General features: G+C 37.8%; 1 protein-coding gene across 5 annotated transcripts in view; it reads right to left on the bottom strand.

Annotated features, from left to right (window-relative positions):
• The window catches only part of Tnpo (transportin 1), a 563,147-nt gene that overhangs the window by 346,580 nt on the left and 191,844 nt on the right, over positions 1 to 24,723 (bottom strand). For all 5 annotated transcript variants that reach the window (XM_090372882.1, XM_090372884.1, XM_090372886.1 and 2 more), the window contains one exon: positions 23,112 to 23,264. In XM_090372882.1, the coding sequence (XP_090229008.1) occupies positions 23,112 to 23,264 (153 nt within the window). The remainder of the gene's footprint in view (positions 1 to 23,111; positions 23,265 to 24,723) is intronic.

Here is a 24,723-nt window from a genome sequence, read left to right as displayed (position 1 = left end):
AATGGGATATATTTTCAGGCAAAGTAAGAGGTTTTTAAGTCTATTTTATATTAAAATACAGCCAGAGGATTGTTTACAAGTATAGTCTGCTTTTAAACACTAGCTTATCTAACATTTCTCTGTCTACAAATTTCTCTTTGGATATTCTATTAGATGCAAACTGATTTTGATTGCTTCAAGAAAGATTTGACAGCTGCGGACTTTACTTTCTTCAGAAATGTTGAGTCAAAGTTTGTTGATAAAATTTCCACCACTCTTCTACTTAGCTGTCAAGTGCATTTAGCATTGCCATTAGCAAAGGCACATGATGCAAGAAAGCAAGCTTATACAGCATCGGCCAAAAAAAAAAAAAAAAATCCCAAAGCTTCAAAAAAAAGAACTGAATTCAGTGTTGGTTTTTGTATTTTTACCCCCCACCTAATGAAATACTCCTCACACTAAGCACTGTCATGAGGTATGGTTAAAATGCCAAGAATGATCTGAAATACAGTCGAACTTCCCTATAACGAATTCGATAAATCTGGCAAAAACAATTCGTTACAGAGAATATCTTTTTTATTAAAAATTATTATCTAATTAGAAAAGGAAAACGAATCTACATTTATTTTTAATGTATTTTATTTCAAAAACATACTTATTTAAATTACATTTACACAATTTTTGCCGGTAAGCATCACAAATAAAAAAAAATCTAATTTTCATTTGCACAGTACTGTTGAAAAATTGTCTGATTCTCAAAGAAAACCTCACATTTATTCAGAGCATTAAAAACATTGTCAGGAACATTTTCACAAAACTGTAGACCATTACGAACCATTTTAAAAGCATTAATCATTTCTCCGCGAGTTGGCTTTTCTACGGGTTGTTCTGATGCGTCTCTTCAGCGTCATCGCTGATTTCTTCGTGATCATGGTCTAACACTGTTCAGCAGTATTTTATCTTCATTTGGATGTTCTGCTGTGATCTATATAAACATTACTATCCAGTGTTATTTCATTTTCGATTTTTCCAGACAATTCTAATAATGTCCAAAAGTTTCAGTTGTGAAAGGGACAGTTCATCTTGTTCGTCCAGTCGTTGTTTGACTTCTGTATTCAATGCAAATCCCACTTTCGAAAAACAATTTTGAATAGTGTATTCAGTGACATCGTTTGTCCAAACTTTTGCCAGTTCAGAGATGCAATCTCTAAGGTTCTAAGTGGGATTTACTCAAAGAGGTAACTACCATCAGGGGTAAAGGGGAGGGTTTTTGCTTTCGTAAAGGCGACTACGATGGTCTGAGACAGTATTTAAATTCTATACAGTGGGACCAACTGATCATGTTACCAACAGCAAATTCAAAATGGGAAGCATTCAAAGAACTTATCTTGGAGGCTACTAGGCTTTACATACAAACTAAGAAATATTGTTCAAGGTTTAGACCTAAATGGATGTCAGATGAACTAATGAGACATATGGCAGGGAAGAAAAATGCATGGGATACATATAAATTTATGGGTGACATGGAAGCCTATGATAGATATAAGCTGGTCTGTAACCAAGTCACAAAGGAGATCAGGCAGGCAAAGGCAGATTATGAGAAATCATTGGCAAAGGATGCAAAGAAAAACAGCGAAGAGTTCTTTACTTATGTCAACTCTAAAAGGAAGGGGATGAATCAGATTGGTCCACTTGATATCGATGGTTCAACTGTTGATGATCCTGCTCAGGTAGCTAACAAACTAAATGAATATTTGCATCGACATTCACATATGAGGAGTTATTCAGTGAGGGGAATGCCGGAGGGGTATTCAACTCTGGCAGTAAGCTAGATAATTTTGTAATAACGGAGAGGAAAGTGGAGGAGGAATTGTTGAAGATAAACACAAGAAGGGCACCTAGGGTGGATGGGATCTATCCAGTTATATTAAAGGAGGCAGCAAAGGAAGTAAGCAAACCCTTAGCCATAGTTATAAGAGCTTCCTTGGACACAGGGGAGGTACCCATAGACTGGAGATGTGCAAATGTGACCCCACTTCACAAAGGAGGATCAAAGTCTGACAAAAGTAATTATAGACCTGTGAGTTTATCTTCTGTTCCAGGAAAATTAATGGAGCCACTGGTTAAAGAAGCACTGCAGGATCATCTAGACGAGACTTCAGTTATAGCTCGGACACAGCATGATTTTGTTAAGGGAAAGTCTTGCCTGACCAATTTAATTGGATACTATGATGCAGTCACAAAAGAACTGGATGCAGGGAATAACTTTGATATTATATATTTGGATCTTAGAAAGGCTTTTGATAATGTTGCACATGGAAGACTGCTGCACAAATTGGAGCAGTGTGGCACTGGAGGCAAATGGAAAAAGGGATGGTTGAGTGGGAGAAGACAGAGAGTGGTAATCAATGGACACTGCTCATCGTGGACTATTGTTATTAGTGAAGTCCCTCAGGGTTCAGTGTTGGGTCCATTATTGTTTTCTGTATTTATAAATGATATTGATGATGGTATATCACGCTTAATGTCCAAGTTTTCAGACGATATGAAGGTTGGCAGGGTTGTCAAGGACACTACTGACACTATGCTACTGCAACAGGATCTGGAAAGGTTGAGCAGATGGGTTGAGAGGTGGCAAATGAAGTTTAACATTGACAAATATAAAGTACTACATATGGGAAACAGCAACCCCAGAGCAATGTATCAACTCTGTGGTACTACACTGACAGTCGTAGAGAATGAAAAGGACCTGGGGGGTAATTGGCAGGCAGATATGATGTTCTCTGAGCAGTGCAGATGGGCTGCAAGAGTAGCTCATGGTGTCTTGTCAATGATATATAGGAATTTTTCTAGCAGGGATAAGGAGGTGATTATTCCCTTGTATAAGGCAATGGTCAGGTCACACCTAGAGTACTGTATACAGGTCCAGAGGCCTCATTTCAAGAAGTATGTAGAGCTGCTGGAACGAGTACAGAGAAGGGCAACAAGATTAGTGAATAGAACAAAGGGGTGCTCTTACGAAGAAAGGCTTAAGTTTTGCAAATTACAGTGTCTGGAGATTAGACACCAGCGAGGTGATCTGATGAGAGGCGTATAAAGCCTTGAATGGTTTGAGCATGCTCAATGCTGATGGGATTCTTCCTCTTGCTCAGAATAATCACCTGAGAGGGCATAAATTCAAATTGAGGAAAGACAGATGTAGGATAGACGTGCGGAAATTTGCCTTTAGTCAGCGGGTGGTTGGTTGATGGAACAGACTTCCATCCCTTGTCGTGGAAGTTGATAGCCTAAATAAGTTTAAGTCTCAGCTGGACAGGTATTTTGAATGACCAGAAGGGTGAAGTGGAGGTGTTTTTTTTTTTTTTTTTTTTTTTTAGCAGATGCTGCATAAGCTTGCTTTCTTGCATCAAATGCCTCTACTAATAAATTTTACTGATTAATTGATACTACTATACTCGCTATCTAGTTTCCGCTTAAACCTTACGCTAGCACATGTATCGTATAACAATGGCGGCAAGTTACGAATGATTAATCTACAGACATGAGGTATTATTTGTATAATACCTCGTGTCCATGTTATAAAGTATTATTTGTATAATACTTTATAACAGCATCACACAGTTTTTCACATTGTAACTGACAGAACTGATACTATAAAATATCAACTGCTTCATCTATTTCTTAATCTTTAATGATGGCAAGAAGTATTGGAAAGTAGCCTACAAAAACCTTTAAACTAAAAATTATGCATGGCCAATTGATGAAATTTGTGCTACATCAGCATTTATAATAACATAATTTTTTTAATGGGAAATTCTGCCCTATGTACTCAAATGCAGCAATAAATTGCTTCCTCAATGAGCAAAAAAAAAAAAAAAAAGAAAAAATCCTCTCTGGTTTAGGCTCTCCACAAGATTGGCAGCAGAAATACGTATGAGTAAGTCAGTATCATCTTTCTGGTTTTGTCAGTTAAGGTAATCAATTTTCAAAATGGAGGATCTAATAACCCTTGATATAATTAAAATTTGTATGACATTCTTCAACATATCTAGGAGTAATGACGTCAATTCTTCAACAGCCTAGGAGTAATAACCTCAATACTTGAACAGTTGGTCTTTGAGGTTGTCACAGACATTCTCCCAGATAGGCCAGACAAGCTGTACTTGCTACCTGGGAGTCTAAAACGCTTATGGAACTGATATTCGGGTGACACTCAAGTCATGTGGACCCAATTTCGGTGAAGTCCGGACAGTCTCTGACAGCCAAATCCTCTGCTTGCACCTTCTCGATGGTGGGACTGTTAGTAATCCTGGGTTTAACTTCCATGCACAAGTACATGGTGGGTGACCACCCGGGTGTGAACCAACGTAAGCAGGGGTCGAGGTGTGGCGCCCACACCACACGGAGGAACGCCACCCCTCTATGTTACCAGGCAGTACTAGGTGGTAGATGACTCTCATCAACTGGTGAAAGACCACAACCTTGCTTATTGGAGGCTTGAAGTGGTGCAACCCATGTTTAGTCTCTAGAGCTAAGTTCCCGTCAACCCTTCCCTTTCTCTTCCATCATGCAGTATAATTGATGACTTTTGAGGTTATGATGAATGTCATGGCGAGATCCAATATTCCTTACATTTCGAGGGTACAGCTCTAAAACGGTGTTCGCAGGCCGGCCGCTAGTTAGTACACCGGACAAAACCTATTGGTAACTCTTAGGAGGCTTCCGAATCAGCTAGTGTATAATCTTGCTACCTCTACTCTGCCAGATAGTGACTGGAAGGAGTCTGAGTAGTGTGTATGCGGGGAGCATTGTCGAGGCCACGTTATGTCAAGGATCTGGGTATATTCTTACCACTTGTACGCCATATCCATAAATTTCATTACTTCATACAGCATGTCCCACCCACTTTTTCTTACTATTGAATACACCATGAATTGTCAAACTAATAGAGCAAGCTTATCTGCGAAAAGATCTAAACATCCCAAGCACTTCCTAATTCATTTCAAAAATATACGTGGTCTCAATTCTAATCTAAATGATGTCCATTTCCACTTGCAGTCTGCAAAACCCCATGTACTTTTTCTTTCAGAATCTCAGTTATCGGTTAATTCAACTATTGCTCATCTCAGATGCCCAAATTATTCGCTGTATGATTCCTTTCGCCTCAAAGGTGGTACTAGTGCATATGTCCGTTCTGATATTCCCTGTCAGAGACTTGGCAATTTGGAATCTCCTCTCTTTGATCTTCTCTGGCTTAAAATCTCTCTACCTCATTGTGTCAAATTCATCTGTTGTCTCTACCGTTCTCCCAACTCCACTAATCACTTGGAGCTCTTTGACTTCCTCTCTTTGCAACTTGACTTTCTCCAGTCCAACTTTCCTAACAGTGAGGTAATTTTCCTTGGTGATTTTAATGTTTACAACTCCAGATGGCTTATGTTTTCTAGTCACACCGACCCAGCAGGTAGAGATGCTGTGGATTTTACAATTACTAATGACCTAGCACAGATTGTTCATTTACCTCCAAGAATACCGGACAATCCTAATCATACAGCCAATAGCCTTGATCTTTTTCTCACAAACAACCCTTCTAAGTACACAGTCGAAGTGAGTGGTTCTTTAGGCACTTCAGATCACAACTTGGAGATTGTGTCTTCTCCAATGGAACCTTTATCTCATGGCTATTCCCAACCTCGTGTTGTTTGGCATTACAAGAATGCAAAATGGGATGACCTGCGAGACTTCTTTTCTTCTTTTCCTTGGTCGGATTACTGTTTCAAAATTTCTGATGTCAACATTTGCTCAGATCATGTCAGCGAAATTATTCTTGCAGGAATGGAATCCTTTATCCCACTCTCCACTTTAAAATCTCGTCCTTTATTTCAACCTTGGTTTTCCAATAAATGTGCTAAGGCTGTTCAAGAGAAGAATGTTGCATATCGTAATTGGCTTGTTTCTAATTCTTCAGTTTCATTTTCTGCCTACACCAAAGCTCGCAACAATTGTAAAGTAGTTAATAATCAGTCCAAACTAGAGTTTGAACAGGCTAAGAGTAGAAAACTTGCTTCTTGCCCTAATGGTATCCAAGCATTCTGGTCTAGTGGCCGCAACTTTTGCCCATCTCTGCTCCTACCTCTGTCCAAACCAGATGGTTCTGTTGTCACTTCAGCCAAGGATAAAGCTGACATGCTAGCATCCCATTTTTCTTCCAGCTCATGTATTAATGATCTTGGTAAAACACCTCCCACCATTCCTAACACGCTCCATCCAATGCCTCCTGTGGTCTTCCGTCAAAAGGATATCAGAAGGATTTTGATGAATCTTAATGCTAAGAAAGCTCCAGGTCCTGATGGTATTTCTCCACTTGTTCTCAAAACCTGTGCTCCTGAACTTACTCCTATTCTTTGCCGACTTTTTTCACTTTCTTATTCGAAAGGTGTTTTTTCTTCTGCTTGGAAATTTGCTCATATCCAGCCAGTTCCTAAAAAGGGTGACAAATCCCTCCCATCCAATTATCATCCCATTGCAATTACTTCTACTCTTTCTAAAGTAATGGAGAAATCAATTAACCTCAAACTCTTAAACTACCTAGAAACCTTCTGTCTGGTCAACGATCGCCAGTATGGATTCTGTTAGTGTCGATCCACTGGTGATATTCTGGCTTATGTTACCCATTTGTGGACTAATTCAATGGAAAAGTTCGGTGAAACACAAGTAGTTCTCTTGACATCTCAAAGGCTTTTGATCGTGTTTGGCATAAAGGTCTTCTACACAAGCTTCCATCTTATGGTTTGCCAACTGTTTTTAGTGATTGGTTATCCAGTTTTCTCTCTGATTGCTCACTGAGGGTGATGGTAGATGGCTCCCTGTATTCTATCTTCTCCACTAATGCCGGTGTCTCCCAAGGTTCAGTTCTTTCCCCCACTCTTTTCCTCTTGTATATTAATGACCTTCCATTGACTGGCAATCCTATCCATAGTTTTGCCAATGATAGCGCATTGCATTCCACTTTCCATTTTGAGAAACCTTGTCCTGCTCAATCAGCTTCAACTTCTTGAAAATCTGGTACCAATTCCTTAAATGCCGATCTTCAGGCAATTCTCCAGTGGGGCAAAGATAACTTAGTTGATTTCAACCCTTCTAAAACTCAGTCTTGTCTTATATCTCGCAAAAAGGATTCTTCTGCTCCTATGCTTATCTTTAGGGACACTCCGATTTCTAGGCAAAATGATATATCTCTTTTGGGGATTACCCTGACTTCTAATCTCTCTTGGCACAAGCACATTACAAATATTGCTTCTTCTGCATCTAAAAAACTTGGTCTTCTCTTTCGCTCTCGGCGTTACTTTTCTTCCAAACAGCTGCTAACTCTGTATAAATCGCAAATCTGCCCTGCCATCGAATATTGTTCCCACATCTGGGGTGGTGCCCCCAAAACCTCTCTCAGGCTTCTTAATTCCATTCAGAAGAGGGCAGTTAGGTTAATTAATGATTCATCTCTAACAGAGTCTCTCCACTCGCTTTCTCATAGACGTATTGTTTCTGCTGCATGCCTCTTCTACCGATACTTCCATGGGCACTGTTCTTCTGAATTGGTTTCTATAATTCCCGCTCTCTCTCTTTCAAAACAGTCCGAACACGTGCTGCCACCAGCCAACATCCATTTACTGTCCAACTTCAAACCCACAGAACCAACTTTTCATCTTCCTCATTTATTCATTCAACTGCCGTTTTCTGGAACAACCTTCCTTCATACGTATTTCCTGAAAATTACAATCTACAGAAGTTCAAGTCCAGTGTCAACAAATATCTTCTTTCGTGTTCTCAACCTCCAACCCAAGCACGGTACTAAGTACTATAGGTTCTAATACCTCTCGTGTTTGGGGTTCACATAAAAAAAAAAAAAAAAAAAGTCTAGGAATAATGACCTCAAGTATATGGACATGAACATGAGGTACATTGGATTAAAGAGCTATGTTTGGATTTCAAATATTTACATAACAATTAAAAGAAACATGCAAATTGCTTTAATCATGCCAGAAGAGAAAAACATGGATGTTGAAGTAATAAACAATGTTTAAAATTCTCATTCATTTATTGAAACATTAAAACAATACAAATTCTACAAAAAAAAAAAAATAATAATAATAATAAAATAAAATATTAATTCAAATAGTTTATCAAAACAAGAAAAAATTAAAATAACTCTAGCAAAACAGAATTAGACCCCGTTAATTTTTTTTATTATCTTTAAATAAAAATCGTAATCTCGGCTTCTCTGCAAATGTAGTTTGATATAGTAACTAAATATGTTTTAGGATAGGGCAGCTCCTAGAATGTTAGCTCAACTCCACCTTGTTTCACAAATAAATAAAAGCTATTTAGCATTAACAAATCTCTACATTTATCAGTAACAATGACAAAGTTAACAGCAGCAAATAATTAATCCCCAAAATAGAGGACAAAATTGCAATGTACTATTAAATGAACATTTTAAAGTTAACTTAAAAAAAAAAAAAAAGTTGTAACAACTTTAAATTTAACATTATTGACATTATTTACAACTTCATCAAAATTTACAAGTAGATGCAAATAGATATATGACCACTAACAAAATGAGCTTACCCTGTTGCAGGCTGGAGTTATGAACAGCATAGCAGAGGAAGTTGAAAAGTTTAAGATGCATATTGTTGCTCTTCAAGAAGTTAGATGGAAAGGTAAAGGTATGATCAATAAGTCAAAATTTAAAAAAGTATTACACTGGAATTGATGAGAGACAGGGAAAACAGGGTGTAGGATTTTTGATTTCTAAGAGAATGTGCAGATCAGTACTTGCCTTCACACCAATGTCTAGGAGAATTTGCAGCCTTAGAATTAAAGTTAAATTCCATAATGTGACCTTCATTAATGCGTACACTCCAACTGAAGCTGCGGATGATGATGTTGTGGGTGGATTTTACGATGGACTCAAGGCTGATGTGAAAGAATTCAAAGACATGATGCTATTATAACTCTTGGTAACTTCAACGCTAAACAGACAGGTAAGAAGTTTTCATGCGTCTATTTGGGAGACATAGCCAATATGAAGAAATAAACAATAATGGTCTTAGAGTAGTGCAATCCGCTGCTGCCAACAACTTCAAGGTCATGAGTATCTGGTTTCCAAGAAAGAATATCCATAAATGTACAGGGAAAATCCCTGGTACAAATCACAAAACATGAAAAATCCCAGGCTAAACAGATTGATCATGTGCAGGTCTCTAAGCGGTGGGCTACTGCAACTGAAAATGTCTGTGCTTTTCGGGGTGCCAACTCAGATTCTGATCATTTTCTAGTGGGAGCCAGACTGAAGTACAAAATAGCTCTAGTAGCAAGAGGAAAGGCTGAGAAAACTAAGCGGTGGAATGTAGAGAAATTGAAAGATAGACTTGTTGAAACAAAGTGCCAGGCAGAGTTGGCCCAAAAACTACTGGAACAGGAAAAAAGTGACAAGATTGAAGATGAATGGACTTGCATAAAGGCTGCAATTTTGGGTGCAGCACACGTAACCTTGGGTGAGACCTTAAGGCCGAGAAATGAGGAATGGTATGATGACAAATGTCGAGTAGCAGTAGAATTGAAGAGAAAAGCCAGGGTGAAATGTTTATGGCAGAATAGCAGAGTGAATAGTGAACACTACAAGGAAAAACGGATTGCCTTTGACAAAACCAGCCTCTTCTGGAAGCGAATGGATAAGGCTGTTTACCTGGGCATAAGCCTATGAATGATAGGCTCACTCTCCTGTTGGGTGCCAATGCCTCTTGAGATTTTAATATGAAGCTTTTGCTTGTGTATCACTAACACCCCCAGAGTATTTAAACAATAAAAGTGTGACAAAGATGTGCTGGGAGTGTTTTGATGCAGTTAAAAGAAAGCCTGGGTTACAGGATATCTCTTCAATGAATGGGAGCTTGAAGTTTTCAGTCCTTCAGTGAAGAGTTATCTTGAGAAAAATAAGGTTCCTGTGAAGGCACTGCTCCTGCTGGATAATGTGCCAGGCCATGATCCCAACCTTATTCAATCTCTTGAGGCACAATTTGACTTTGTTCAAGTCAAATTTTTGCCACCCAACACCACTCTTCTTCTTCAACCAATGGATCAGCAAGCGAATGCAAACTTCAAGAAAATCTACACCACGAAAATGTTTGCAAGTTGCTTTGCAACGACCTCTGGTGAAAATGCTGTCACCCTCAAAGATTTTTGGAGGTCGAAGTTCAACATACTGGATTGTGTGAGGCTGATTGTAAGTTCTTGGAATGGAGTTTCCACCAGGTGCTTAAATTCAGCCTTTTAAAACATCTGCCCTTTAATTATCCATAACATTGATGGATTTGAAGATGATGGTGCTTTGACAAATGATATTGTCACTCTTAGTAAATCAATGGGTCTCGAGGTTAGCAAAGAGGATGTGGAGGCCCTTATTGACACTCATGGGCATGAGCTAAAAGCAGAGGAGCTACAAGGGTTGGAGAAAATTATGGAGAGTAACACTGGAGAGGAAGAGAAAGAAAAAGACACCCAACAGTGTCAGCTCAACTGTCATTTCTTGTTGGGAGCATTTAAGAGAAATGGTAAAAAAAAAACACTGCAACATTGAAAATACTGAACTCATGATGTGTAAAATGGAAGGCTAAGTCATTTCTTACTTCAGGAAGCTACAAAAAAGCTGTAAAAAACAGTCCACTTTGGACAGTTTCTTTGCCAGTAGCAATAAAAGACTGAAAAGACAGCTGATGCTTGATATAGTCCCACCACCACTACGCCACCATTGATTTCATCAGATCTGCACTTCAAGTTTACAGTAAATGCTAATTTATTGATTGATTGTTTTTTTTTTTTTAAGATGTTTTATGACTATTTATTAAATAATCTTTATAAAACACTAATTTTTAATGTAAAAATGAAACATAACATGTAAGAAATACCTATTTCATGTGTTGTTGGGGAACAAATTACAGGAAATCAATGTATTATTGATTTCAACTTACAATATTTTCAACATACAATAGGTTTTGTAGAACGAATTACCATCGAATGTTCGGCCCCACTGTATATCTCAACACTGGATTGATTAGGTCTTCATGATACTTACTTTTAGAATTTAGTGTTAGCCACATGTAAGAAAAGCCCTAGGATTTTGCTGCACTGGCAAAAAAAGGAAAAAATATAAATTAAAAAAACACCTATTTAACTATCTTCTTCTGTGGGTTTCTATCCAACTGAGCGCTGAATTTTCCCAAGTTGTCAAGCCTCAACCACCTATGGAGACAAATTATTTCAAAAATTAACAATTTCCTGGCTAAAAGAAAACATACTGCAATCCATTCTAAACCTCTTCCTCCATAATTTCAATTTAGGTCCCCTAGGTCTGGAATCATTCATAACAGTGAAAACTCCACCCTCATTCATTTTACTTTCAATGCTCAAAGCCTCAATCAAAGCTTCTTTAAGGCATCTCGTTTCCAAGCTCTACAGCCCAAATATTTGAAGTCTTCCCACACATGAGCATACTTTTTCCAATCTCACCAGGTAGTACATTTTTCGGTGTCTTTTTTCAGGTGTGGTCTTCATACCAGGACATAGCATTCCAACTGTGGTGCCACAATTGTGTTATACAGTGGTATTATGACCTCCCTTATCTCTACAAGCAAATGTTTGATAAATCACTGATAGGCAACAATAGGCCTTTCTTGCAACCTGTCTGCACCGCTCAGATAATTTTGGGTCCAGCTTATCACAACTCCCATATCTCTTTCTTCCTCTACTCTTTTTAGTTCAAACCAACCAATTTTAAGACATTTCGCTTCATTAAAAAATAACTGCCACTTTTCTGACCAACTCTGAAGTTTAAATCATCTCAAATAAGCTGCACTTGGCACTGATCATTAACTACTCTGGTGATCTTGATATCAAATGCTTCATGAAACACGATGATTTCTCTACATCAATGTCATTTAAGAAAACAAAAACAAAAGTGTACCCAGTACCAATTCTTAATTGTACCTCCCTGCTTCTTACATTAGCCCAATCTGAAGAATTACTGTTAACCATAACCATCTCCCTCATACACTCTGTAATCCAATATACTCGCTTATATAGTAACCTGCCACATGGGTCTGAGTCTAATACTTTGCTGAAATCTAAGTAAACAAAGTCAAAATTATTTCCTACACCACACTACAGAAAAGCATTTGACCCAGTCCTACATGTGGGACAGAGTCAAATGCTTTGCTGAAATCTAAATAAACAAAGCCAAAATTATTTCCTACACCAACTCATGAGTGAATGTCAAAACAGCTAACTAGATTGGTTAAACATTATTTTCTCTTTACAAAACCATGTTGTGTTTCCTTCAGAATTCGACTTCTATCTAAAAGATCCTGTAATGCACTCTGTATTACTGCCTCCGTGATTTGCAGTACCATTGAAGTATTAGTAGTACTAGTGGCATGTGATGCAAGAAAGCAAGTGTTTGAGCTTATGCACCATCAGCCCCACGCTCTTTGAGTAGACCGGGGTTCAAGCCCCTGACTGCTGAATACGGTCGATCTGCCAACCCGCACTGGACCAGCGTGGCAGATTATGGTCCATTTCCCTCAGCATGAATTGTTGAGGAGGCTTCCATCCTGCAGTGGGTTGATAATGGCTGCACTTTACTTTTTTTTTTTTTTTACCATCAGCCCAAAAAAAAAAAAAAAAAAAAATCACACAATTCCCTCCAAATGCCTGTCCAGTTCCTTCTTAAATTTATTTAACCTATCAACTTCCACAACAACACATGGAAGTTTGTTCCAGCAATTAACCACCCGCTGGCTAAAGGCAAATTTCCGCACATCTATTCTACATCTGTCTTTTCTTAATTTGAATTTATGCCCCCTTAGGTTCATAATCTGAACAAGTGGAAGGATCCCATCAGAATTCAGCATGCTCAACCCATTCGAGGCCTTATACACCTCAATCAGATCACAGCGCAGGTGCCTAGTCTCCAGCCACTGCAATTTGCAGAACTTAAGCCTCTCTTGGTAAGAGGATCCCTTCATTCCCCTCACCAATCCTGTTGCCCTTCTCTGTACACGCTCAAGCAAATCTACATCCTTCGAAAAATGAGGCCTCCAGACCTGTATGCAGTACTCAAGGTGTGGCCTGACCATTGCCTTATACAGAGGGACAATCACCTCCTTTTCCCTGCTAGAAAAATTCCTATATATCATTGACAAAACCCCATGACCTGACCTGGTAGCCTGTCTGCATTGCTCAGAAAACTTCATATCTGACTGCACAATTACTCCCAGGTCTTTTTCATTTTCTACCACCTTAAGTGTAGTACCACACAGTTGGTATGTTTCTCTGGGGTTACTTCTATCCATATGCAGTACTTTGCATTTGTCAAGGTTAAACTTCAGTTGCCACTTCTTAGCCCATCTGCCCAAATTATCTAGATCTGTATGCAGTAGCACACTGCCATTACTGTCATTAACAACCCTGCCATCCTTTGTATCATCTGCAAACTTCGACACTAAGCCTGATATACCTTCATCAATATCATTGACAAATATACAAAACAACAGAGGAACCAACACCGAACTCTGTGGGACTCCACTAATAACATTAGTCCACGAAGACCAGCACCCATTGATTACCATGCTCTGTCCTCTCCCACTCAACCATCCTTTTATCCATTGTAGCAACTTACCCTTAATACCATTCTGCTCCAATTTGTACAATAGTCTTCCATGTGCAACAGTGTCAAAAGCTTTCCTGAAATCCAAATATATGATATCAAAATTATTTGTTGCATCCAGTTCCTTTGTAATCACATCATAATATCCTATCAAATTTGTCTGGCAAGACTTTCCCTTAACAAACCCATGATGTGTCTGAATTATTGCTGCAGTCTTATCTAGATGATCCTGAAATGCATCTTTAACCAGTGACTCCATTATTTTACCCGGAACAGAAGTTAAACTAACTGGTTTGTAATTACTCGTGTCACCCTTCGATCCCCCTTTGTCAATTGGGGATACATTTGCACATCTCCAGTCCGTGGGAACCTCCCCTGAGTCCAAGGATGCTCTCATAATTATGGCTAAGGGTTTGCTTAGTTGCTATGCCGCCTCCTTTTCTCTTTTCTCTCATTTTCTCTTTCCCAATGCTTATATCACATCACACTAGGGTTGCCAGATTTTTATCACTGGATTAAAGGACAGTCAAAAATAATTAATGCTACCACTCTCCAATTCTCACTCCACTCCCCCTCCCACAACAAAAAAGGAAAATTGAATGATTTTTTAGTTAATAATTAAACAATTTGTTTATATTTTTTAGATTTTGGTTTAAAATTTATTTGTTTTCATATTCACTATAAATATTTGCAAATTTTAGTTTAACTTAGTATTTAAAGTATTTAATGGTAAACGATTTATATAAGGATAAAACATGATATGGACGATATAAAAAGCATGAATTGATCCAAATATCTTAATGCAAGTTTAGTGCATTAATTTACATCAAGCTAAAGTAATTTTAGGTAGCTGAAAAAAAAAAAAAAAAAAAAAGCACAAAAAAAAAAAAAAAAAAAAATGTACTTGTTGAACAGCTAGAAATCATTCATACTGAACATATTTTGTACTACTTCAAGCAGCCTTAAGAACTTCAGCATCAATTTTAATTTTCTCAGAAAAATCTAAACTAGGGGTGTCCAACCTTTTAGCTTCCCTGGGCCACACAGTAAGAAGACGAGCTGTTTTGGGACACATATAAAGAGACATTGGGCCCCACATAGAGAGAGAGATGCGTGGTAAAATGTAGGAAGCAACAGCGCTAGTGCACCATTTATTATGTTAAGAAGTAACTACTCTCATGGGCGGCAATTTTGAATAAATACAATTATTTGAGAATGATTTTATGAATCTCTCATTGCTAAAGAACGTGTTAAATTCATCGCTTATAAATTAATAGCATGTTAAAATTGTATTTGTACTATTATTAATGGTATTTTTAGTCGTAATCTCATAAAGTTTGTAAGTTTACAATTTTTTGTTGGGCCACGGGTTGGACAAGCCTGATCTAAACAATTATCTTTAAAACTGAAGTAGATCATTAGTTTGCTTTTTATGAGTGAAACTGAACATCTATTTTGCCCATCCCTCCAATTTGAGTTCATTACACTAAAAATCCTCTTTGAATTTGCGGAAGTCCCCGGCAATAAAAAAAACATACAAAATGACCTTGAAAATATTTGAAAGTTTAAAATCAACACTTTTCAAAATTAAATGCCATTGACTCAAAGTTTTTTTTTTTTTTTCAAAACCCCAAACACGAAAGGTATCAAAACCTATAGTACTTAGAACCGCGCATGGGGCATGGGTTGAAGGAGAAGTATGGGGGGAGGGGGATGCCGGAAACTTTGCTTTCACAACTTCGCAAAAATTTTAAAATTTTTCAGAAGTTGATGCAGTGTCATAATTTGTTTTCAGTACTGAAACCTCATCAAATAAATCATTCACATCCAACTTTAGTTTTTCTATTAATTTAAAATGTCAAGGATCTGGGTATATTCTTACAATGTTTACACCATATCGAAAAATTCATTACTTCATACAGCATCCTCCCCGCCACTTTTTCTTACTAATGAATACATCATGAATTGTCACACTAATAGAGCAAACTTATCTATGAAAAGATCTAAACCTCCTAAACACTTCCTAGTTCATTTCACAAATAAGCATGGTCTCAGCTCTAATCTCAATGATGTCCATTTCCACTTACAGTCTCGCCAAACCCCATGTATTTTTCCGACAGCATCTCAGTTATCAGCTGATTCAACCACTGCTCATCTCAGTTGCCTAAATTATTTGCTGTATGACTCCTTTTGCCTCAAAGGTGGTACTTGTGCATATGTCCGTTCTGATATTCTCCGTCAGAGACTTGGTAATCTCCTCTTTTCAATCTTCTCTGGCTTAAAATCTCTTTTCCTCATTCTGTCAAATTCATCTGTTGTCCCTGCCGTTCTCCCAACTCCACTAATCACTTGGAACTCTGACTTCCTCTCTTTGCAACTTGACTCTCTCCAGTCCAACTTTCCTAACAATGAGGTAATTTTCCTTGGTGATTTTAATATTCACAACTCCAGCTGGCTTCCATTTTCTAGTCACACAGACCCAGCTGGTCGAGATGCTGAGGCTTTTACAATTACTAATGATCTCGCACAGATTGTTCATTTACCTACCAGAATACCAGACAATCCTAACCATACAGCCAACATGCTTGATCTTTTTCTCACAAACAACCCTTCTAAGTACACAGTCGAAGTGAGTGGTCCTTTAGGCACCTCAGATTTACTTGGTGATTGTCTCTTCTCCAATGGAGCCTTTATCTCAGGGCTATTCCCAACCCCATGTTGTTTGGCATTACAAGAATGCAAAATGGGATGACCTGCGAGATTTCTTTTCTTTTCCTTGGTCGGATTACGGTTTCAAAATTTCTGATGTCAACGTTTGCTCAGATCTTGTCAGTGAAATTATTCTTGTAGGAATGGAATCCTTTATTCCACACTCCACTTTAAAATCTTGTCCTTTATCTAAACCTTGGTTTTCCAATAAATGTGCTAAGGCTGTTCAAGAGAAGAATGTTGCATATTGTAATTGGCTTGTTTCCAATTTCTCAGTTTCATTTTCTACCTACACCAAAGATCACAACAACTGTAAAACAGTAATTAATCAGCCCAAACTAGAATTTGAACAGGCTAAGAATAGAAAACATGCTACTTGCCCTAATGGTAGCCAGGCTTTCTGGTCTCTTGCCAAAGCTATTAGCTGCAACTTTTGCTCATCTCTGCTCCCACCTCTCAAAACCAGCTGGTTCTATTGTCACTTCAACCAACGACAAAGCATACCTGCTAGCATCCCATTTTTCTTCAAACTCATGTAATAATGATCTTGGTAAAACACCTGCTACCATTCCCAACACGCTCCATTCAATGCCTCCTGTGGTCTTCCATCAAAAGGATATCAGAAGGATTTTGACGATTCGATGCTAAGAAAGCTCCAGGTCCTGATGATATTTCTGCATTTGTTCTCAAAACCTCTTCTTCTGAACTTACTCCTGTTCTTTGCCACTTTTTTTCACTTTCTTATTCCAAACGTGTTTTCCCATCTGCTTGGAAATTTGTTCATATCCAGCCAGTTCCTAAAAAGGGTGACAAGTTCCTCCCATCCAATTATTGTCCCATTGCAATTACCTCTACTCTTTCTAGAGTAATGGAGAAATCAATTAACCACCAACTCTTAAACTACCTAGAAACCTTCCGTCTGGTCAACGATGACCAGTACGGATTCCGTCGGTGTCAATGTACTGGTGATGTTCTGGCATGTTACCCATTTATGGACGAATTCAATGGAAAAGTTCAGTGAAACACAAGCAATTTCTCTTGACATCACAAAGGCTTTCGATCGTGTTTGGCATAAAGGTCTTCTAAGCAAGCTTCCATCTTATGGTTTGTCAACTGTATTTTGTAACTTGTTATCTAGTTTTCTCTCTGACCGTTCACTGAGGGTGTGTTAGATGGCTCTCTGTCTTCTAACTCAACTAATGCTGGTGTCCCCCAAAGTCAGTTCTTTCCCCCACTCTTTTCTCTTGTATATTAATGACCTTCTTCCATTGACTGGAAATCCTACCATAGTTTTGCCAATGATAACACATTGCATTCCAATTTCCAGTTTGAGAAACTTCACCCACTCAATCAGCTTCAACTTCTCGAACATCTGCTACCAATTCCTTAAATACCAATCTCCAGGTAATTTTCCAGTGGGGCAAAGGCAACTTTTTTGATTTTAATCCTTCTAAAACTCAGACCTGTCTTATATCTCGCAAAAAGGATTCTTCTGCTCCTATGCTTATCTTTGGTGATACTCCAATTTCTAGGCAAGATGATATATCTCTTTTGGGGATTACCCTGACTTATAATCTCTCTTGGCACAAGCACATTTCAAATATTGCTTCCTCTGCATCGGAAAAACTTGGTTTTGTCTTTTGCTCTCGGCGTTATTTTTCTTCCAAACAGCTGTTCACTCTGTACAAATTGCAAATCCGCCCTGCCATGGAATATGATTCCCACATCTGGGACAGTGCCGCCAAAACCTCTCTCAGGCTTCTAGATTCCGTTCAGAAGAAGGCAATTAGGTTAATTAATGACTCGTCTATAACAGAGTCTCTCCATTCTGCTACATACTATAGATTCTAATACCTTTCGTGTTTGGGCTTTTCATAAAAAAATATATATATATACATTCTGCTCCTTCAACAAATGAGTCATAGTTAAAACAACCATTTTTAAAGCTTAATTTGCTGAGTTTCAAAAAAGGTGTATTTTCATTAAAATTAAATTTCTTTCCTAAATATTTCAATTCAGCATTATAAAATGTTTTGAAATCATTATTACTGTGCTTTTTAACTACAGGGTCTTCAGCGAATTTTTCAGATCATTCATTATATAAAAAATATCAGTGGCACATGTTTGATTCTTTTCAAGCTCTTTTATTGCTTTGCAAATTATTTCGATCGCATACATCGAGAAAAGAAAATATAATTCTATAATTATAGGGACCTCTGTTGAATTTTCATTAATTTGAAGGATTTTAAAAAACTGTTTGGAACAGTCTTTTGGTTTGCTAACGAAAACCAAAAGACTTTTGGTTTGCTTTCATGAAAGGCTTAAAGCCTTCCATGAAAGCAAAATTCATTGAATACATGGTTGTAAAGAAAGCCATCTAGTTAGTACATGTTTTAAAATTTCCTTAAACTCTGTTTCGGCAAACTCATGAAATTATTTAAGGTTATCCCTTATTTTAGCTGAAACAGAAAAATGACTATCACTCTGTAAACAAAAAAATATTAGTGGATTATGTTGTTTTAAATCATCCTAAACAATTTGCAATGCTTTTTTTACCTAAATCATTACAAACAATGGCAGTAGATTCTTCCACATATTTTTGGTGCAATTTTTAAATCATTGTAAAGTTTACAGTTCAATTTCATGCTACAATCTAATGAGTTATAAGAATGGTGATGCTTAATTGAATGATAAATATGAGTTATTTCAGCTGCAGTATCTAAATCTTCTTCTTTCGTATTCTTTTTCATAAGAAACCTATCAAGAAGATTTGAAGAATTTGCCCATTTTTGAGCCGATTTATGAGCTTGAGTCTTTGTTGAGTAACTGCTAAGATTTCCACATAACCAACTTTAAACAGATTTCTGCATAGAAGACATCTCGCCACGTTGAAGCTGGCCATTCGTATTCTTGCTCCCAATTTTTGTTATAAGAAACAAAGCCTCTTCTTTTGTTGGGGAAATTCCATTTTTGATGACTAAAATTTAAAATGTGTTTGTATATAACATGAAATATGTAGGTGCCTATAACCATATAAATGAAATAGATAAATGTTTCTTTGTAAAGTTATAGGAAAAACAGTTTAAACAAAGCCATTGAACACCATATTATAAAAAATGATTTTTTCGATACCTATGATTTTTTTTATCTACTAGTAGCACGATTGTCGTGAAAATTAGATCATGGCCACACAGATGCAAGTTTTTGTTTTGTCAAAAAAATATAATTTCATTGAGAAGTATGAAGTTGAGCACATGGTGTTCGTGAAACTACATATATGAGCCAGAGAGGCTAAAATAGGTTAAGATTATTCTCTTTATGATTCATTTCTCAGTGCTGGATTTTGCATTTCAGGGGGTTTTTAACATATTCCCTGTTAAAGCTTTGAAATGAAATTGTAATTTTTTTTTTTTTTTTTTTGTTTGAGGGGGCCTGCTCATGTGGGGTCCAAAGTGTATGCCTCCTACGCCTGTGTGGAATTCCGCCACTACCATTACGAGACACAGGCATTGAAAAATTAAAATAAAGGACAAATTGCATCCTTTCTTGTTTCAATAAAGGACAGACAGTTTGGCCAAAATAAAGAATTGTCTTTTGAAACAAAGGACATCTGACAACCCTACCCCACTGGACACTGCATTGTCCACCAGTGTCATTTGGATGCACTTAGATTTTAACTCCATGCTCCCTTCCTGTTCTGTCTATCCTTTCTGTATACATTGTACTTCCCAAATTCCAATTCTGCACTTCTTATATCTGTGTGACACCACATCTCTGATATCCCAACAGTATCAGCCTTTGATGTCTTGACCAGAACTTCAAACTTGTCAAGTTTATTAACTATACTTCTAGCATTGGTGTAAATGCAAGTATACATGCAACTGTTCCTACTCTTGGTTACACTAACACAGCCCATGTACTTACTTGTTTTACTATGACTCCCAGCAGTCCTGGAAATCCCCAGAAACTTGCTTCCCAGGCTGCTGCTCATCTCAATAGAAGCAGTACAAGAATCACTTTTGCCTCTGCCTGCAGCCACTGTTAATCTTTTAGTCTGTGTATCCACCGCCCAAGCTAGAAGTTTTCCGACTCACCTAACACAACCTCGATAGCATCAGCAAATATTCTAACACCCTTTCTATTTAAGTGTAACCCCATCCCTGTAGAAGCAGTCTCTCTGGTTAGCAAGCACAGACCAAGCTTAAAAAAAATTCTACCCCATGAGCCTTGCACAATCTCTCCAGAGCCAAATTCATTGACAAGGCTCGCATCATATTCTCCCTCCTATCGTATCTGGGCAGAATTGCAGACACTTTCAAATTCAACCCTAGATCGCAACTTTTTTCCAACATTGACCTGTACTTGCTAATTAAATCTGCAGATCTCTAGTGCCAATGTGTACAACAATATCACCTTTTGTGCCCTTAAAAGATGATATCTACTCTACAACGTCTCAACTTTTGCCCCTCGCAGACATACCCTGGTCCTGTTCCATCTATCCTTTTTGCATAATATATTCCCTGTTTCCCTGACAATAGAGTCACCAACAATAACTAGTTTCTGTAAGGCCAGAGCCGAATTCATTGACAAGGCTCGCATCATATTCTCCCTCCTATCGTGTCTCGGAAGAATTGCAGACACTTTCAAATTCAACCCTAGATCGCAACTTTTTTCCAACATTGACCTGTACTTGCTAATTAAATCTGCAGATCTCTAGTGCCAATGTGTACAACAATATCACCTTTTGTGCCCTTAAAAGATGATATCTACTCTACAACATCATCAACTCTTGCCCCTGGCAGACATACCCTGGTCCTGTTCCATCTATCCTTTTTGCATAATATATTCCCTGTTTCCCTGACAATAGAGTCACCAACAATACCTAGTTTCTGTAAGGCCAGCACATTCTGCCTTGGAGATTGCTTTTGTGTTGCCTGCTGAACAGGAGTGAGCTCTGGCATTGAGTTGGGCAGCTGAGAGCTTGATGGGCCACTCATATTTATTTCTTCGAGGGCATCTACCCTACACCTCGACCTCTCTTAGACACCCATCAGAGTTGGCACTCTCAGCACCTATTATCGTATACACACTTAACATTAGTGTTCTTTTATGGTTTATTATTACCCTGAAACACCCTGTGAAGTTTTTAAGCTTGTTACACTAGTGTGAGCTTCCAACTCATTTGAAACACCACTATGCTCTGAACATCTAGCCAATCAGCTGCTGTGGCAACAAACAAGAATTCTTGAACTGTGTGAAAGTGTTACTTTGACCCATATCTTCAGATAAACACATCTATATAACCCTTATCTCTGTCCCAACTAGCAATTCCCCTGAACCCTTAAGGTATCCTCAATAATACTGGCAAAATCCTTCGAACACATACACATTCTCAACAACTAACAAGTGTTCAGCATGGCCCTATATTTTTTACAAGAAATCATCATTTCATGCATGGTTAATATCATTAGTCCCCACATAAATAATAATGCTCTCTTTACTCTTATCCCCAGTCAAATATGAAAATTTGTTAGTAACATCAAAAACTGTTGCTCCTGGCAGACACCCCAGTTCTAGTCCAGCTACCCTTATTACAAAAACTGTTATTACCCATTTCCGTGAAAATGGAATCTCCCATTAGAACTAAATCCTTTTGAACCAGAGCTGTTTGCACTTGATTATTCTGTTCTGAGGCCCAAATTGGGTGTGCATCATTCAGCAAATTACAGGTTTTCAGTCCCTGAAAAGCTCCCAGTTGCATTTTTCTCTGGAGCAAGCACCTGTTTCTTCAGCAACTTAAATTCTTCTAGCTTTTTTTTTTTTTTTTTTGATTTGGTTGTTGTTGGCGCATCGGCTTCTGTGGCCATATTGCACCTCCCAAGGTTTTTGCAGTACTTTGATCCAAGCCCGAGGCGGGATCGAACCCGCGACCTTTGGGCTGCCGGGCAGGTACTTTACCCACTCGGCTAGCCTGGTCGGCCAATTCTTCTAGCAATGCACCAAGTCTTAATATTAAATCAGTACACTCCTTGCAACAAGAACAAAGAAAAGAATCACCAGTTGAGCTATGATTGGCCCTAAAATACATACCACAAGCAATGCAAACAATCAATGAGTTGAGTACTTGTTAGAGACTATCGTGACTCAGCCAATTCTGCCTGGGTCACGATAGCCTCAATGCTGATATTGTAACAACCTTTATCAAATTTACAAAATATCACCAAAAATAACTTTTATTAAAATTAAATATACAATATATTAAATAAATTAAGTAAAAGCAAAAATTAATTCAAACAGCTAAAGAGCCTGGAAAACAAGCATTGAAACTATGGGAAAAGTCATGCAAGTTAAATAAATAGCAATATATTTCTCCAGTAGAGTAGTGCTTTTTTATTTAGAGTAGTAACAATAGAGTAGTTCCTCTGTGAGGCAACTCACAGAGGAACTCAAAGGAACCCCACAATATGAACTCAGCAAGCTAATTAACAAATATAGGTTGCTGATTGCTATATAAAAAATGTCCTCATGTACAAAAAAATAATAACAATAAAATATAACAGATTCATTCATGGCACCATTACCATGTCATACTTTGCAGGCAGCAAGAATCTAGTGTAGTGTATCAAGCTGCTTTATTTCAATGTGAATGTATTACATTTGTTTTTATTACTTAGTGTTAAACAAAACTGATGATATAAATTACCTTCAGCTATTGCCCCTAATGCCAGAATTCCAGATTCTTTTATTTCCCAGTCCTGGTGAAATAACGTATCTTTTAAAATTGGTAATAGTACTGGAAGAAGATCTTCATGAAAGACACTTGCCAAAACATCTAAGCCTGCTGCTGAACACTTTCCTTCAAAAGAAATTCAAACTATTAAAACATGTCACGAGGTTAAAAACACAAAATAACAAAAACCTTACGCGAGATATTTTAAAATAGTGGCTTAAGTTGCATTTTCATTAGCTATTAACGTTCTCCCCAGAAAATTTTGTCAATCGGGTGGCATTATGAAGTAGCCAGGTGAGGAGGTGTAATACTTTGCAAAATTATAAAATTTTCTGTTATTTATAAATGTGACTTAAGTAATCCCGAACAAAAATTAATTGCATTTAACATTATATTGATTTAATGATATTTGTGCAATAAACATTGAAAAAATTTAATATTGGCTAGTGTTATATTTTTTTTAACTGAAAAATGAAAATTCCAACACATATACATAAACACACTAAATTTAACAAATAAGGTACTTTTTATTTAAAAAGTAGAATGTTTTAATAACAAATTTAAAAAAAACAATTTTATTAGAATTCAATGTAAAAAAAAATAATTAAAAATTATTATTTTTACAGAATTCTAATATTCAGCTTGCCATACAGATGGCTACAGAGTGAGTGAGTCGATACACTGAGTCGACTCAGAAAGTGTCCGAAAGATTTGAATAACAAAAGTGAATCTGAGTCGACTCAGTGAATCGCAGAATTCAACCAAAATATCAAGGCCATCAACCGACTGGCCTCTGATAGCTTAACATAAAGCACATGACAATATTCTTGGTAATCTGGATTCAAAGGGTGGAACTACACGATGGCTGCATGATCTCAGCGCAATGTTCGAATAGTGGGAGGTCTTATAACTGCATAGGTAGGTTATGTACCAGAAAGCTGAGTTCTACCGATCTTTCAGTGTCGTACCAGAAAGTTGAGTTCTACCGATCTTTCAGTGTCCAATCACAATTCCAGTCAGACTTGGTGTCCACCCCTGTCGCACTGACCTCAATCGCATAGTATGTTTGAATTAATATTGATAGAGATCAGTACCATACGGTACCACATGAATCACTTAGATTTCAACCGGGCGGTCAGCTAAATTCACCGAGCGGCACACCCATTCAACAGGTCCTGAGAAGAGTGCTATATTAATAATAAGAGCTAAACTTTACTGTACTAATCTCCAATGCAACATCAAAACAATTTTCTGTACTTTAACAGTATCATGGCCAAAATGCTCAACTAAAATCATCAAACATGGTTATCGGCAATATAGTAATGCTCAGACATAACAGAAGCAGAATTTCAAGGTGGTGAGTATACTATGTACAGGAAGGACACACACTGGGGGGGGGGGGGGTTATGCTCTTGGTTAAAAGAGCACAAAGTCTATAACACTGCACCCAGTTTAGTTTATGTGTCTGGCCAGTACAATGTTGAGTCGGCGCCTCCGTAGCCAGGTGGGCAAGAGCAGCAGTGCGTAGCACACGCTTCTTGATTAGACCGGGGTTCGAGCCCGTGCCTACCAAATATGGAGGAGG

This window comes from Mastigoproctus giganteus, chromosome 4 (assembly GCF_048544385.1).
Source record: "Mastigoproctus giganteus isolate SK-2022 chromosome 4, ASM4854438v1, whole genome shotgun sequence".
NCBI classification, from domain to species: Eukaryota; Metazoa; Arthropoda; class Arachnida; order Uropygi; family Thelyphonidae; genus Mastigoproctus; species Mastigoproctus giganteus.
This window is presented reverse-complemented; position numbering and strand designations above follow the sequence as displayed.